The sequence below is a fragment of the Pempheris klunzingeri genome, chromosome 15, assembly GCF_042242105.1.
Source record: "Pempheris klunzingeri isolate RE-2024b chromosome 15, fPemKlu1.hap1, whole genome shotgun sequence".
Lineage (NCBI taxonomy): Eukaryota > Metazoa > Chordata > Actinopteri > Acropomatiformes > Pempheridae > Pempheris > Pempheris klunzingeri.
The window spans coordinates 9,011,065-9,028,144 of NC_092026.1; the positions used below are offsets into that span (position 1 = coordinate 9,011,065).

Genomic DNA, 17,080 nt, shown 5'->3' on the forward strand with positions numbered 1-17,080 from the left:
ACATTTTCCAGTTTGAAACAACATTTTTTTTATGCTTATGTGTTTTTTATAATACTTAAATACTTAATACTTAAAATACTTAATTTGAAAACAAACTATGACCTACCAGTAAAAAGTACATCTTCTCTTCGTCATCAACAGATAGAAAATAACTGTTTTATCGTTTAGAGGTTTTCATTTTTCAAACTTTTCTTTATAGTTAAATTTGTTTTGAATACCAGAAATCAGCACCTGGTGAATTACGTATCAGTGTTAAAATTGGTGCATTTGATGCTTTGTGGACATCTTATTTATTGATCTTTTAAATGTTAATGAAAGCCACTTTCTTAATTTCTGCTCAGGATCAATATCGGTGGCACAGTGTCAGATAATCGGCATTAATATTTCACCGTCTACTGTCATACCAAACCTGACAAGGCCTCTCAGCTGTTCATTAGAAAGTACGGCCCCTCATGAACTAATGCTTAATTCTTTCACAACTTTGCTGCCTCTGCACACCAGTCTTTGAGACCCATTCCTGTCTCTCTCTGGCTCTTTCCTACCTTCTTGGCAGAAAGCGATGGCGTAGTCCATGACCCAGCTGACCAGAGCCATGACCAGCCCCAGCAGAATGAGGAAGATCCAGTCCTCCCCCACTCGCGAGATCAGGAACTTTTGGCAGCGAGACGCACACACTGAGGACACAGGGACAGAGGAGCAAAAGTCAAATCTCTGGAATTAATTCTCAAGGTGTGGAGAAAGATAATTGCTGGTGTGACACTGAAAAGAACCAGCAGCGTCAGAGAAGAACGAAAAGAAAAATGAAATTAATATGTGGTGACAGAGGAAAAAAAGAATGAATGGAAGGATTTAGGGAAGCCAAGGCAAGTTCACTTCATACACAAAGGCTTTACATACTGTAATGCATTTAGTACATTAAACAGAAAATACATATATTGAAACAGATTAAAGTGGACAAGCTAATTTCTCAGTGAGATAAAATCTTATACGGATTTAATACATAATAGGATTACGGGTTTTTTTGCCATACTGTAATAGCTCTATTAAGGCAGTAAAGGCAATTCCAATTCAATAAGCAGGACTGATGAATGGCAATACTGCATTTGAGAAATTTTCTCTCATTTAATGCTACTATATTTGTTAAATTAACCATATCATGATGTGTATCATTTGTGATATAAAATGGGTATTTTGTGATAGATTTTGCAAGGTGGAAAATAATGAGCGCTTTGAATGTTTGAGCTTCACTGTGCAGAGTTTTACACTGAACAATGTTTTGTGTTTACCTTTAGTCTGAGTTTAACACATGAATGAACAGTGGACATGAATCCTCTGACAAATAAAGAAAGGGGGAAAACAAACACTTATTCTCATGCTGTGTTAATAAAGCATCCAGCTTCATATGAAAAATTAAAGAATGCAAACACGAGGGGACAGAGAGGTATTATTCATTTACCAGGTGTGAGTGAGCAGTGAAAGAACTATAAAATAAAGCTGATTATGATGTAGTGAAGATGTTGAGAGTGAGAGCTTTGTCTTCACCTCACGCAGGAGAATACAGAGACTAAACAAAGCTAGGTCATGGTTATAAATTCTACCATTACATTATAATCTATAACTCTGAGCTAGGTCAGCTAAAAGAAGCATCACTGGACTCATTTCGTCTCTCTTGTCTGTGGACATTGCCAAAGCCTGGAATTCACTTCAGCATCCAGAGCATTCATAGATGTGCCCGTCCCTCGAGAAGCTAAAAATGTGCTACTAACACATTTACCAGATCTATATTTCATAAAAATGCTACAATTATCCCATACACTCATATAGTGAAGTCTGGCATGGAGAAAATGGTCAGAATTTGTCCACTATTGTCCACTACCCAAAGCCAGATAGACTTTATTCCTCTTTCACAGTACATTACTGTTCAAAAACTAATATTACCACATCAGTGACCTGCAACAGTCCAACAGGTGGCAGAGGTCAGAACTCTGAGTAAATTAGGCTCAATAATGGCCAACACTGCACACCCACTTCACGCCCTGAGGGTGATCAATAGCAGTGCCTTCAGTCAGAGACTGATTACACCAAGGTGTAATTCGGAGAGACACAGGAAGTCTTTTTTACCAGCTGCCATAAGGCTTTATAATGGAAAAAAATAACTCTGAACCTCTTTTTATTTATTTATTGTATTTTAACTGTGTGGTTTTTTTTGACTGTTTTGTATTATCTGCTTGCACTGTTGATGTATGTCTGCTTGGAAAGCTGCCGTGCTATTGTAATTTCCTGTTAAGGATTATTAAAGTATCTATCTATCTACCACTGCACTTTGCGACATTTAGCAATTATTTCCAAGTTAATTGTTTGTTCTAGTAAAACATCAGAAAACCTGTGAAAAAAGTCCTGTCAAAATGTTCCAGAGCTCAAGGGAACACCTTCAAATGTTTTGTCCCATCAAAAGTGGAAAAGCATCACGATCTTTCAAGAAACTGGAACTGTCACAACAGGTGTGAGCAGGCGTAACAGGAATACAGGAAAAGGACCCAAATGCAGACGACTGAGGCTGATATGCTCCAGTTCAGTGGTTTAATTACACACACACACAAGGGAGGTACAATGGCTTACGGAGTCAGTGAAGCAGACAGGGGTCAGAACAAGACAATCAGTCACAGACAGGCAAAGATATTCAAAAGGGAGCAGGCAGAAATCCAAAGTCCAACAAACACGCAAAAGGTCAAAATATGTTTCAGGTTCCAGATAAACAGCTCACCAGTGGCTAGAAAGCAAGAGCGTAACACAAAGCAACATTTATCCACAATCTGGTGATGAACCAGGAAGTAGACCGGTACACATGGTGAGTGTATGATGGGGGAATGAGATGCAGGTGAGGAGGTGGCAGGGAGGTCCTGCAAGTAACTGCAGAGCAGATAAGTGAAGTGGCAACAGGTGTGTAGATGGGTCAGGTGACGGGGAAAAGAGGGAAAGTCCGAGGGCATCTGGTGGATAGATGGAGAATGGCAGGTCTGTGTGGTAGAGACGAGAACATGGCCTGGGAGAAGTGAAAATGTGGCTTGAGAGGAGGGGCAGAAGCAGATTATGACCGGAGCAGTCAAATATTTGGCCTTTTTTACTTGAAAAATGACTCAGTATCATGATGCGGTGAACATGATCACGTAATCACATTTTTAGTCAATCCCACATACACCTACTATAAAAACCCACTTGTGTGATAAATGTGTAATAATCCACTTCAGAAAATCTATATTTCATAAAAAAAAATAAATGCACTATTTACTGCTGATTGAGTAACCTTTGCTAAAAACAAGTGTTTGAGGAAATTACTAAGGTTTTTAAAAATCAAATTATATAATTGTGGCCAGTTTAAAGGACTTGGAGCTGAATGTAAAAAGACAGGGTACGGAGAGATCAAGACATCGTTGGATGAAGAAAAATACAGACTATAACCACCATAGACTGTACCACCACTTGTTCTTTAAGGCTGAGTCGAACTCTTCTATTTGGACATTTTACTCATAAGAAAGTTTCAAAAAGCTCCGAACTAAAAAAATGAGATGGACTTTTTTGATCCCCCATCGGGGAAAATTTACAAATATGAGAAATGTATGAATCTCAATTTGTCAAATTTGTGACTTCACTGCTCATGTTTGTATTTATAGGAAGAGAAGTTACACTCTTACTTCAGGGTCATGTTCACTTCTTGTTGTCTGAATGACCTTGCTGCTATATCGTAAATCGAATCGTGTACATTGCAGCAGTCTTTCTGGTGCAGGATTCAGGTCACGGGGGGATGCTGAATCTCTCAAGGAAAGGCGGGGCGCAACTGTGTGCATGACGGGGCAAGCTGCCCGGCGCCCAGGCCACCTGCTGGATGACTAGCTGCCAATAGAGAATGTACACATGCACATAAAGCAGACAAACAAACAGTCATGTGCAGACAACCATGTCACACAGTGGACACACAGAGAGTTAAAAATAGACTGCCATGTTCTTCACTGGATCTATATGTTTTATCTCAGTTAACTGGAAAAGAAGATGGGAAAATTCCCATTCCCACAGCTTCTCTGTCTTTAATTTCCTCTCTCTATCTCTCTCTCACTCACATACACACACACACACACACACGTCTGGCACCTGCAAAGCCACATACTTCCGTGTGCATCTTGGCTCACGCTCACATCCGCAGGCTCAGTGGCGTTCACAGATGTCTTCTCCTGATCCCTTAATAAAAATCACACCCAACGCCAGACACTCTCTCCACCTCTGCTACTCCTGCATTGCATCACCTGAAGTCGACTGGCTGTAATCAGGAATAACAGTAAAAATATAGGAGTGTCTTTCACCTTTAAACAGTGCTGGATGCAAAGCCAAACATGACATGTGACATTACAGTAGCTGGTAGACAGAGATCTGAATATCGTCAGCTTTGAAATCTCAGAAGGATTCACTCTGTGAGTCAAAATAAACACAGTGAGGCAGAATATGTTTTTAGCTCTCCATCACGACCGGTAGCAGAGCCGTTGGCAGCGTGTGTGGGCTGCCTTATTCAAAAGCTGCGGCTCCAGTTTCTGATCTGAACCCGAGGCACACACTCGTAGTCCATCACCCACAGAGATGATGTTCCCACACAGATACATGAGAGGAAAACACTAAAACTCCCACTTCGAAAGCTGAAGCTTTTCTCCCTACACATTACTTAGCAAGACAACAGCAGAGCCCGTCCAGCCTGAGCATCTATATCTAAAGACGAGTCTAAAAATACAAACACCTCTTGATCTACGAGCACACAGACGGCACACAAACAGCCAGCACACCAATCACTCTGGCTGGCTCCTGATCTGAGAGTGATTGTTTTAAATGGCTTCCATTACCGTGAGCGAGCGAGCGAGCGAGGCTAGGCTGATATAGTGTAGCTTTCACCTGTGGTGCAATCTATTGAGCTTTAATCAGATCACCAGTCACAAGGGCAAAGGGGCTGAGAAGGATCCTGGAAAACAGCCACACTGGTGCAAGAACACGTGCAAACAAAGTCTCTGTCTCTCTGTCTGTCTCTCTCTAAAATGTCTTGTACTCATGCGTGTGCAGACAACTATCAGTGGATTACTTTGATTTTGAAGCAAATGTAAAAATGTGATGATTCTGAGACAAGTTCTGTTATGAAGAATGTCTTTTCTATTTTTAAGCAGCAAAAAAAAAAAAAATGATATTTAGTTTAACATCATAGAACACAAGCAAATTCTCACATAAGAAGAATTCATTTGGCATTTTTCCTAAAAAAAAAAAAAAAGGGGGGGACATATTATCAAATACTCTATTTTTGAGTAATAGTTGGCATTTTCTGTTTATCATCTATTCGATTAATCGACTACACATTTCAGCTCGAACCAAAATCACACACACAAACATAACATATTTTCTCATTCTGTTTTAATCCACCACATCAATACAATGCAGGTGAGGGGAATTAAAATTGTGTATCTCACAGTATGCTGTCCTTGTTACTGTGGATAAGTGGTGAGTTTGAATCGTATAGGGATTGATTTCAGCAAAATGCGTAAATGAAGGTTCAATAAAGTGCAAATAAAAATAAGCACATTTGGAGGATGCAAGACGCAGACACGCAGTCAGGATCTATCACTCTGTTATTGTTGAGTAGTCTGAAGTGGAGCTCTCTTCTGGTGCCACTCCCTTATCTGCAGTCATCTGGGAAGACTAGACATAAAATAATCTGACAGTTCAGATCAGCGTTGTGCTCACACAAACAAAAATACACACACACACACACACACACACACACACACACACACATATATATACAGTCAGAGCCAAGCAAACATCTCTCAACACACACAGATGTGTACACTGTGGGCCACTGGCAGCCAGCAGAGGGGGCTGTCTTTGTCTGACATTGAGACAGCCCTTGTTGGCTGGAGGTCATTGCTCAGATCAGTCACATTTAATCGTGTTTACATCCTCTACTGCTCCCTTGTGTCAGGTTGCCGCTCTGCTGTACTTTAAGATGTCAGTGTTTTCACACAACTTTCACACTTGCTTGAGCGCCACGATCTGCTGCACACACACACTCCAGATTCACTTTGTTTATGAGCACTGAACACTGCTTTGCTCTGACCTTCACAACATGTCGGAGCGCTCCACCACCTGTACACTTTGTCCCTGTGAGCGCGCTGGAAGATTTAGGGCTTTAGGGCATTATCACCACTTACATTGGCACTTTGCACAGGGGTCTTTCTCGTACTCCAGCAGATCTGCAGCACGACTACGAACACTGGTGTTCCTGCGTAGTCCTCCGCCATCCCGGACTCCTCCATCCCGTAGGCGGGCCGCTTCCTCTTTGGCATACACACCCAGCTCCTGGGTGTAGCGCCCATACATCTGTGTATTTGAGAGACAGAAAAGGAGAACTTATATACCTATACAGGTGATGCAATGGGAGGCATTGAAAGTGTACTGCAGCAGGTTTTTAACTTGAAGAATGTATTCGGTGTTGGGTCACAGAAAAGATTGTCAGCTTCTGTAAACACTCTGAAGTTCAAGTTTGGAATAAACAGGCACAGGTGTCAGAAAATTCACTGCCTGCAGCTCACAGCTCCACATAGCTTTTTTAGAAAAAAAATAATCCACTCAGACTTTCAACTGTCATCTAATGGTTTCTTTTCAGACAGATGAGCAGACGATAGGCTCCACCTGTCAGCTCCCAGCTGATTAACTCTGCAGGGCTGCCACGCAATCCACTCCTAATGAGAGGAGGAGTTCTTAGCAATCTACACATAATCAATCATGTATAAAGCCTGAGCCTGTCTGAGACATAGATACTGTCGTTGCATTTTTTTTTTTGCCAGTGTGTGGTTCCTAATACCAGAATGGAGCTTTTCAAGTGGCTGTTTGGTGTTATGGTAGTGGTTAGTTTGGCTTGTGATGTGACTGCCCAGCATCACTGGGCGCTGCCTCTGCAGAAACTCCAACCTCCTCCTCAGCTGCCTCAACAACAGGCCAAGGTCCCTCCACCTGCAGCTCCCTTTGATAAGTGCCAGGTGGAGGAGGGTGAAAAGATCCGGTGTGGGACTCAAGATATCTCAGCTGAACAGTGTGAAAACATAAACTGCTGCTATAATGGCTACCAGTGCTACTATGGGAAAGCAGGTATCTGTGCTCTCTATAGTATTTTCTTGTTCAAATTGGTGTATGTAGACTGTCAGATGCACTAATCCCACTATTTTCTTCTCACCCAGTGACTGTACAGTGTACCAGGGATGGACAGTTTGTGGTGGTTGTGGCTCGAGATGCCACTGTGCCCCAAATAGATGTGGACTCGGTCAGCCTGCTAGAAACAAATGACCCCTCCTGTGCTCCTGTTGACTCCACCTCTACCTTCACTATCTTTCAGTTCCCTGTGACTGCTTGTGGTACCACAATCAAGGTTTGTTCAGTATTTGCTTTAGCTAACATGTGGCTTAAGTCTGGAAACCAACAATTCATATTCTAAATGTTAAACTAGAATGCACAGCATGACTTGGAATTGTCAACAGCATTTTTAAACTCATTTTTAAATCTCTTTACACAACTTATTCCTCCTTTTTCCTGCAGGAGGAAGAGGATAATGTAGTTTATGAGAACCACATGTCTTCCTCGTATGAAGTGGGACTTGGACCTAAAGGATCAATCACTAGGGACAGCCATTTTGAGTGAGTTTGTGTAAAAATCAATCTCCCTCATTGCTTTTGTGGCCCCCTAATGTTTCCTGAGATGTAAAGTTGTCTGCTTTCTCTCCAACAGGTTACTGTTCCAGTGCAGGTATTCTGGCACGGCTGTGGAGGCTCTGGTCATGGAGGTGAACGCTGTTCCTCCACCCGTGCCAGTTGCTGCTATAGGACCCCTCAGAGTGGAGCTCAGACTGGGCAATGGACAGTGTCACTCGAAGGGATGTGTGGCGGGTCAGTGGCACATGAGTCTTAAAACGATCCAAACTAGTGCAGAATTTATGGCTTGTATATTACAGCTGTACTATCTTCTCTTGCAGAAGAGGCAGCGTACCACTCCTTCTACACTCCAGCTGACTACCCAGTCACTAAAGTGCTGAGGGAAGCAGTCTATGTTGAGGTTAACATTGTGGACAGGTCTGACCCCAACATTGTCCTGAACCTGGAGCACTGCTGGGCCACTTCCACCCCCAATCCTCATGGCTTGCCACAGTGGGACCTTCTGGTTGATGGGTATATATGGTTTTAAAAAAAAACGTAGCTTTAATTACTAATGTAATTTTGTTTGTTCTAACCATGAGCTCTTGTTGGCTCCAGGTGTCCCTACCATGATGACCGTTACTTGACCAGAGTGGTGCCTGTGGATGGCTCCTCTGGGCTCCATTATCCAGCACACTACAAACGTTTCATCTTTCAAATGTTCACTTTCGTGGATCAAAACACCTTCACTACTCAGCAAGACACGGTAATACTTATTCATGGCACTGACATCCCTTAAATGAAAATAACTGATTTTCTTGCTCAAATATGCAACTTTAACTCTTTCAGGTGTTCATCCATTGTGCTACAGTAGTGTGTTATCCCAGCAGCACAAACTCTTGTCAACAGCCATGCCACCGGCAACGTGAGTAGCTCAAACTGAAATATGGCTGGCACAAACAATTTAACTGTTTAATTGCTCTAATGCCAGAAACTGAAACCTGGTAGTCCAGAGTTGGGTACTTCAGTGTCATAGCCAGTGTTAAATGTTTAGCATTTTTGACAAATTATCAAAACTGATACACTTCAGTCACGTTTTTCTAAACTTTCCACTCTTCTCTTGCAGGAAGAGCTGCTGTGAAGACAGTTTCCTCAAGTCAGAGGGCTCTTGTCTCAAGCGGCGAGGTGATCCTGATGAAAGGGACCAAATCTGCTCCCAATGCCAAACTGAAACGATGATTATCCACTGGCAGCCTTGTGTGGCCATGACTTTTAATAAAGCCTCATGCTTACTCATGGGATCTTTAAATTGTTCTTTGAAGGTCGCTCTCTATACATTTCTTGCTGAGTTAGATTTTGTGTAGAAGCAGTTTAGTTGAGCAAGTAATGCAACACCCTCTTCCTGACTTGTGCTGAGAAATCATGAGGTTACATTACAACTGGGTATGTTGCTGTAAGTCTATACTTCACTGAAAGATGTGACGATATCTTGATGAACCATAAGACATGCACACATACTGGTATTGGCTATAATTTGCTCTTGTAGCTGAGAGAAATGTTGTGCTTAACTACAGCAACTGTTTTCCAATACTGCTATGGCATAAACATGATTCTTTACCTTCTAACACTGGCTGTTCTCGAGCCACAGCCACATTAGGATGAGTGTCGCAACTCTACAATGCTCACTGCTAGTCTCATTCTCCCCCTCTTGCGCTTTATTTTTTGATGGCAGTCCCTCTTGGTTTCTCTGTATGCCACAACTTGCAACATCTCTCCTTCACTGCTCAGCTCAGCTTTTTTTTTTTTTTCCTTTTTTGTCCCACTCAAGTCCTCCACCCCCTCATTGAAATGGGCATCACGACTCCTCCAGACTCGCTCTTTCTGCACGCATGAACAGGAGGTGCAGAGGGAAAGCAGAGCAGCTGTATAGGTTCAATCTGGCTGACGAGCAGAGAGGACCATGCTGTCAGGATGCTCATCTCCCTCCACTATAACCTCCAACCTGCTGGGAAGCGTTTAAGCAAGACGCAGCAATACATCACATCCAGACAGCAGCAATGCCTAATCTGTAGGCCACACAGCCAAATCCTGGAGAAATCAGCCAATAGGTGCCTGCCAACAAACCCTAACAGCCCCTGTGTGGACAAGCATAAACATGTCAGTGGAGTGACATGTAAACAAGTGTTGCCACGGTTTAAAAATGCTGTCCATTAAAATAAATGCATGCAGAGTTAAAATTTGGGGAAAACAATCATGCAAATTAGTCAGTGAAAACCAATACTGTTCTGCAAAAGTGTGCTCTCCAGCACTAATTATATTTGACCAAAACTGTCTGAGAATCCAGATTGTCTTTCATTCTTACATAAAAATGCATATATATATCTTTTGATAGTTTTATAATTATGACAATTTATGCTTGCAAGCTGCCTTCCATCTACATTTCTTTGTAGCTATTGAGGTTGATTCTGTCGTATCTTAAAGCTGCAATGAATGCAGAAACAACCTTCACACCTGCATAGTTTATAAAAATCAGTAAGGCAGTTTTTTGGGGCAGTTTGCCTTATTGGAAATCAACAGTTTAGATACAGAGATGCTGTGGCCACCAGGACACTAGAGGTGGGAAATTATGAATCACTTAACTGCTTTGAATCATTTTGTTCAGTTAGAAGATTCACAGTCACTGACTGTGTAGCTTGTTGATGACTTTGTACTGAACACCTCTATGGGATACCACGTATTCTTAATTTTAAGAATAGAATCACCAGATTCAATTCAAAAATCCAATTTTGCACACAATTAGAAAATAAGCATGCACACTGTAAAACTCCCAAAATGACGACAGGTCAGAGGGCGGTTCTACTACTTCATCAAAGGAAAATCATTATGGCTGGGTTAGCATTTCCCAAATTAAATGAGCCATGTCTCTCAACTTCTGAAGATCCTCACCAATGAAGTAATGCATGGAAGTGACAGACACAGTTGGTTTTTCTGGTTGCTAACTGGTTTTATCATCATTACACTGTGAAATTAAAATCTATTCACAGCTACACTCCATATCAACTTTCTTATGGCATCTTGTGTGTTAGCAAACAAATTTTCATGCACCCACACATACACTATAGGCACGCACAAACCCACCAGCAGCACCAGACAAACACCCACGAGGAGTATGAACGGGGCCTGTTCGTGTTTCTTTCTTTGGCCTGTGTGAAAGCAATCACTGGCCATCTGGAGCACGGCCCCCTGGGAGAGCAGCAGGTGGGACCCTGTGGGTTAAATGAGCTGTTATCTGTAACCAGTTTACCTCTCATGTGACTGACTTCTGTATCTACATTAGTCAGTTTACCTCCCACATCACAACCCTCTGCACCAGTTCAACTCCTGCCTCCCACAGTTTGCTACTGACTGGTTTTTCATGAGCTGCAATGCTTAAAGCAAGTAGTGTTCCTGTTGGGTGCATAATTGTTTCACAAGGGAAGAAACAGTGTTTACGACAAATAGATTGGTGTCAGAACTGAGAGATAATCCAACTCACATTCCTCTTACTAAATCTATTGGAAAAACAGCATCTCAGAGCCAGACAATCCAAATTTGGACAAAAAGCAAGAGGAATCTTGAGTGGAGTTAAGAGGAGGCGAGCAGGCAGCAGCTATCATGGCTGACAGTGATAGGCTGCGTCACCTGTCAATCAATCAAACATGGCTCACATCATAATTCTCCTCATTAATGGATCCTTACTTGAACATTAATTCTCACAGTTGCCCCCTGCAAACACGAACAAATTAGAAACCGTAAAATGATCTATTAAGGCCCAAACATGGGAAAAAAATATACTGACTTTGCATCTGGTGAGGAAGTGCAGCCTGAGACTCTTTTACTTTGACTTAACCACTCAGAGGTGAGGCTTATTCAGTCTAGATATTCTGTGAGTGTGAGGCAAAGAACCATTTCCACTGACATAGCAGAAAAATATGCATTAATGCTGTGAATTTAGTTCCGAGTGCCTGCAAACCCCTTTCCCCACATCACATGTAAATGTGTATAGATATCAAACTAAGGATGTAGATTAGGTCATAACATTCATCTTTAACTAATCTTTTTGTTTTCACAAATGTCTTCCATTCTGTAAATGTCTCAAAATGTATCTTCATCAAACTGGAACCTCTTATGGACACTTAAATGCTTCTGCCATGTGCCATGAAGATACTGTATATAACTTAAGACAATTTGTCCACTATTCGAGATTTTGACACACCACAGCCATATGATAATGTTGAATTGACAACATTGTTGCATCGGTGTCATGAAACACTCTAGTTTGTCAAAACCAATTCATCGGATCATGTAAAAAGAAAACAGAAAAAAACATTCTATCTATAAATGTTTCCTCAAATGAGTTTCCATAAAAATCTACAATGTCATATTGATACCATAATATGAAACACCATAGAAGACTTTATCCATCCACTATCCACCTCAAAAATCCTGTATCCTGTATTGCCTTCCACTTTTACATACTAACAAGGGATGCGGCACCATCAGGTTCCATCCAGTTCACCTGGAGAGAGCGCCACATGTCCACCAACTTCATACTGCGTAAGACCCCCTACTTTGCAGCTACCGCACTCAGTTTGTCGCCTTTCTCTTCGTCAGACCATGTGCAAGCCTAGCACTACAGATGAGATAAAGTTCTTTATAATTCAGCTATTCCCAAGGCACTGCAGGATAATTTATTCGTTGTGAGGAGACAGCAAGGACAAATATTTGACACTCTAATGATGAAGGCTTCAACATCTAAAACTTTCATCCCTGCTGCTCTTTATTAATACATACTAATAAGGCGATTTTAATCTTTTTTGCAGTGTTTGAGAGTGAAAGGATCCATCAGTGCAGAGAGAAATATGGATGTTTTACACCCTTAAACTCGCACATACTGTTGTGGCAGGTGATTACTTAAACTTGCGCTGAGTGTCTGCTGCTGAGACCGGGGGAATAACAGGAGGACTAAAGTACTCGGGCTAATCCGAGTCCTGAAACCTCCAGGGACAAGACTGAAAATTGAATTAGAGCTGGAAGAGAAAAATTTGACTCATCCCGCTGTGTACATTTGCATTAATATAGGTAGCGGAGGCTTCTTTTAGAATAATTACCTATGAGTCAGAGCACACACACACACACACACACAAAATAAACATGAACATGAAAAACATTGATGCTGTCGACCAGACCTGTGCACGCGTGTTAAACCCAGACAAGTGAAAATACAGCAACAAACACTCTGATCATGTTGGTAGAAAGCAGCACAAAGGATGAGGGAGAGCTGGGAGGGGGGCGATGTCAGAGAGACTGACAGATCGAGCTTCTTGTCAGAACGAGGCTTGAGGGGGGAGCTGGTTATTTTGTGTACATAATGACACTCGTCTACAGGGATTATGTTTGCAACAGGTTTAAAATGAGCATTAAAGGGAGTCAGAATGGGGAATAAAAGACTGAAAGGTCTGTCTGTTTTTTTTTTTAAATCTTAAGCTTGTTAAGAAATAACAGCATTTTATTTTTTTTTCTAGTCGTGGTATCTAAAGTTTACGTGCTGTTATTTTGACTACTGAAGTGCAGTTTTAAATTACTTCAATATGTACATTTTATGCTGCGTTATATTCTCATACTTCTATACCCCACTACATTTCAAGAACATAAAATCTTCCTCTATCTCACAGAGGAGCTGAACAAAGTAGATGAAAAACCGATTCGTCAATCAACACAGAAAATTAACTGGTGACCATTTTGGCAATCAATTAATAATCATCGTTTTTAGGTCAAAGCTTTTCAAATGGCAGGATTTTCTTTTCTTCTGTCTCTTGAAAATAAACAAAATATCACAATAATACTCTTTCATTTTGGGTTGACAACCAATGTTTGTTACAACAGAGTGTTTGAGGATATTGTATTTTGGAAGCTCTTGGAAATTGAGCTCTTTGGTTCGTGAACACAGGCTCCACAGTACAGTGAGCACGGTCTATTGGAACAGTCAAATGAATTGAGATGGATTTTTTCTGTCTGCAGTCTCTGCAGTGGCCTGTTTAGTGGTGTGCAGGTAACAGCACTATTTGGAAGTGACAGGACCTGAAATGGACCCAAGCCAGCCTCTGTGTGAGAGAACGGACAGAATGCTGACTATGAGCAACTAGACCCCCCTGAAGAGACAGCGCTTTTATGCGTGTGTGTGTGTGTGTGTGTGTGTGTGTGTGTGTGTCTGACAGCGACAGAGAGAAAGATGCTGAGATACACAGATATATGTATGATAGTCTATTCAACTATCTGTCATTGTTTCAAAAAGGAAACTTCTCCTAGCTGCATCATCAAATGACAATGAGATGCACGGTAACACTGTTTAATTTCAAATCCCAGAAATCCTTCATAGTGAAGGAAGTAAACAGCAAACAGCATGCTCATATTTACCAACCAACTGGTCTGTGACACGTTACACGAAACAATACAAAAGACAAGAGAAAGGCAACAGATCTCACAGTCCAGTTTTTTTGTGGACAGAGTGCTTATTCACTGAGACAGTCTGTGTCTGAATGCTGCAAACTAACATTATGCAAATATGTGCAGTCTTAATACTGTATGTACTATTGTATCCATCCCACATACAAAAATGTATGCATTGGTATTCAGTATATAAAAGTAACGATGCTACAGACACAGATATCTTGTATTTTTCCTTTTCTCATTTTGCTGTAGCTGCAGAAATCATAATCGATACCAGAATTTGCAGATTTCCAGACCGGCTGCTACTTCTTTGTCTCAGTGAGGGACTTTAAGACGCTCTCTTTTCCTGTGCTGCCATTTGCCTATTTTTACATAATTTTTTTTGTTGCAGCAGCTTTAAATGTGTAGCAACCTCAGACATATGGAAGAGTGAGAAGTGGATCTTCGCAGGTGCTGTGTTGACAATTACTGCAGCAGGTTACTCAGAAACAAACACACACGTGCATTCATTCAGAGAGGCCGGCAGCTTGCGCACCGCATAGGCTACCGCTTCTGCGGTGCTGCAGTGCCCTGTGGCGAGGGCTGGCGGGGTGGGGTGAGGGGAGATGTGGGTGGGGGCTTTTCCTCTTCAGGTGGATCATGACTTTGATCCCTGCGGCAGCCAAATCCTCAAGCCTCCTGCTGCTGGAAGGACATGGACACGCCGTCTCTAACATCTGCTCTGACAGAGACTCACCACACGCTCATTTAAGCACATGTGTAGGCAGATACATATGCGTAGGTGCACACAAACCACCTACACACACACACACACACACACCCACAAACTTAATGCATATGGGAGACCTATGGAGCAAACCTACCCACGCTAAAAAGAGAAAAGACATGAGCACACACACAAACCCTGTGACACATCCAGACCTCCCACACCGCTGAATAAAGCTTTTGAAAAAGCTTCAGATGGAAGGCTGAAACCCTCCGACACCAAGTCACCACAACACTGTCTGTCTCCATCTCTTTTATTTTCAGTCTCTGACCTGCGCTTTCTCCACTTTACCTGCTCCATCCCTCCATCCCACGAGATGCCAGTAAGGCACACAGCCACTGTCCCAGAATGCACTGCACCTGACAGCAGTCGCAGAAGCCAGTGACCCATGCAACAGACGCTCTCCAACTGACTGCTGTCACTGCTCAAAGGATCTCTCCTGGATCTCCACACAGGACCCGACTGCTGCTGCCTAAAATAAAGAGTTTCTACACACTGCTTTATTCATGAATATTTTGATGGCTATAAATAGCTTGTTTATTGTCTGTTTTACTATTCCCTTTGGATAATGAGTTCAGAGAGGTTAGCGGGGATTGTGAAATGCTTTCTAAGAAATCTGTTTGGCGCAGTGGCTGAAAACACAGCATCAGGGCTGCTGTACACGATATATGAATGGGCATCATTTACATATCAAATAATTGTTTTCTTTACGGTTGATTTTGCACAGCAGAAAATGCGATCATTCCCATTTGTAATGTAATAGTATCAATTACAGCAGTAGTTAGCTCATTTAAATGATAAGTTTATGATAACCGCCACATTTTATCCTAATGGATTGTCACAGCAATGCTCTCTGATTGTAAGACTCGAACACCAACAGGAGCCATAAATCAAAAGGTTATTTTTGCTCCATTGTCTGGGCAAACACTACAGCCAATCAGCTGCTGAGTCTATAAAAAGATTATTGCCAGAAACATATAAATACTGGAGGGAAATGGCCTTTTTAAGTGTAGCTGTGAATGAGAAGGTGACATTTCTGTGCTGCTTCCTCCTGGAGAAGTTATCAGAAAGATCTCTATTTTTCTCTATCTGCTCCATGTCATCTGCTCAGTCCTGCTACAGCACCAGGCTGCCATAATTCAAGCAACCACATGACTGAAAATCTTCTGAATCTTGCTGATGGCAAACAATAAAACACAGAGGGGCCTTTTGTCAACATTAGAATCTAATTTTAGACTGCAGCCACAACACCAGCAAACTAAGTGAGCTCTCACTTATCTGTTTTAAATGTGTGGTTGGTATCTATCTCTACATGTCTTTCAGTTTCCTAAGAGGAAAACACAAATGCTTTTCGCTCGAGGGAAGGCATTTGAGGACTAGTGCATCCAAGTTGTACTTAGAAAGTATCAGGACACAGGCTGCACAATTGCTTACATGTGCAGAAATACAGACACACACATGCATCTATTTTGGGGTAATGGACTGGTATGCTGGGAGTGAATGATAAAGCCATTGATCTGGGTGCTATGATCAGAGGGCAGGGAGGGGGGCAGACGGCACGTTCCAATCCTCAGAGACTCTGACTGCCATTTTACATTACTATTGATCTTTACTCTGAGGCACACAGCACAGGATCGATCTTCACACCAACAAGAGCAGAAAAACACCCCTGTACCACTAGGGCCCAACAAAGCTGCAGGCAGGCGAAGTCACCGGCAGATCGTGCACATGTGAAAATACACACAAGAGAAGAGAGACAAGGAGGACGAGAGACATCTGTAAACACAGGCTTTCCAAATCAGGGTGCTAAGCCACTTTAAACCACTAGTTTGCCTTTCTGTCTTTCTGTATCTCTATCTGAAGATATAGATATCTGCGCGAAGTGCTCCAGGGTATCACTGTCAGTCCTGCAATGACATGAGTGGGGAAAACTGGTGCATGAGGCAATTAATATTCAGAAACACTCCACTTTTGGTTCATAAGTAGAGGGGGCCGCTCTAGCAAACAGGAAGGGCTGAGGGGAAGATGACAGAGGAATAGATGAGGGGGCACGAGGAGGGACAAGAGATCTGCAGGAGAAATAGAGGAGATAAGGAAGACGCAGGACGTGAGCGAA

At 42.1% G+C, this 17,080-nt stretch overlaps 3 protein-coding genes across 3 annotated transcripts in view; 1 reads left to right on the forward strand and 2 right to left on the reverse strand.

Annotated features, from left to right (window-relative positions):
• LOC139214322 (bcl-2-related ovarian killer protein homolog B-like) overlaps nt 1-17,080 on the reverse strand; it is a 130,010-nt gene that overhangs the window by 107,767 nt on the left and 5,163 nt on the right. The window lies entirely within an intron of this gene.
• Nucleotides 1-17,080, reverse strand: part of clcn2a (chloride channel, voltage-sensitive 2a) — a 32,311-nt gene that overhangs the window by 14,642 nt on the left and 589 nt on the right. The window contains exons 2-3 of the mRNA XM_070844478.1: nt 6,237-6,405; nt 543-674 (exon numbers count right to left, since the gene is read on the reverse strand). Of these exons, the coding sequence (XP_070700579.1) occupies nt 543-674; nt 6,237-6,405 (301 nt within the window). The remainder of the gene's footprint in view (nt 1-542; nt 675-6,236; nt 6,406-17,080) is intronic.
• LOC139213824 (zona pellucida sperm-binding protein 4-like) lies at nt 6,864-8,967 on the forward strand. The gene is made up of 8 exons (XM_070844479.1): nt 6,864-7,173; nt 7,263-7,450; nt 7,618-7,715; nt 7,807-7,964; nt 8,051-8,243; nt 8,328-8,475; nt 8,559-8,634; nt 8,836-8,967. The coding sequence occupies exons 1-8, from the start codon at nt 6,894-6,896 to the stop codon at nt 8,946-8,948; spliced, it is 1,254 nt and encodes a 417-aa protein (XP_070700580.1). The 5' UTR covers nt 6,864-6,893; the 3' UTR covers nt 8,949-8,967.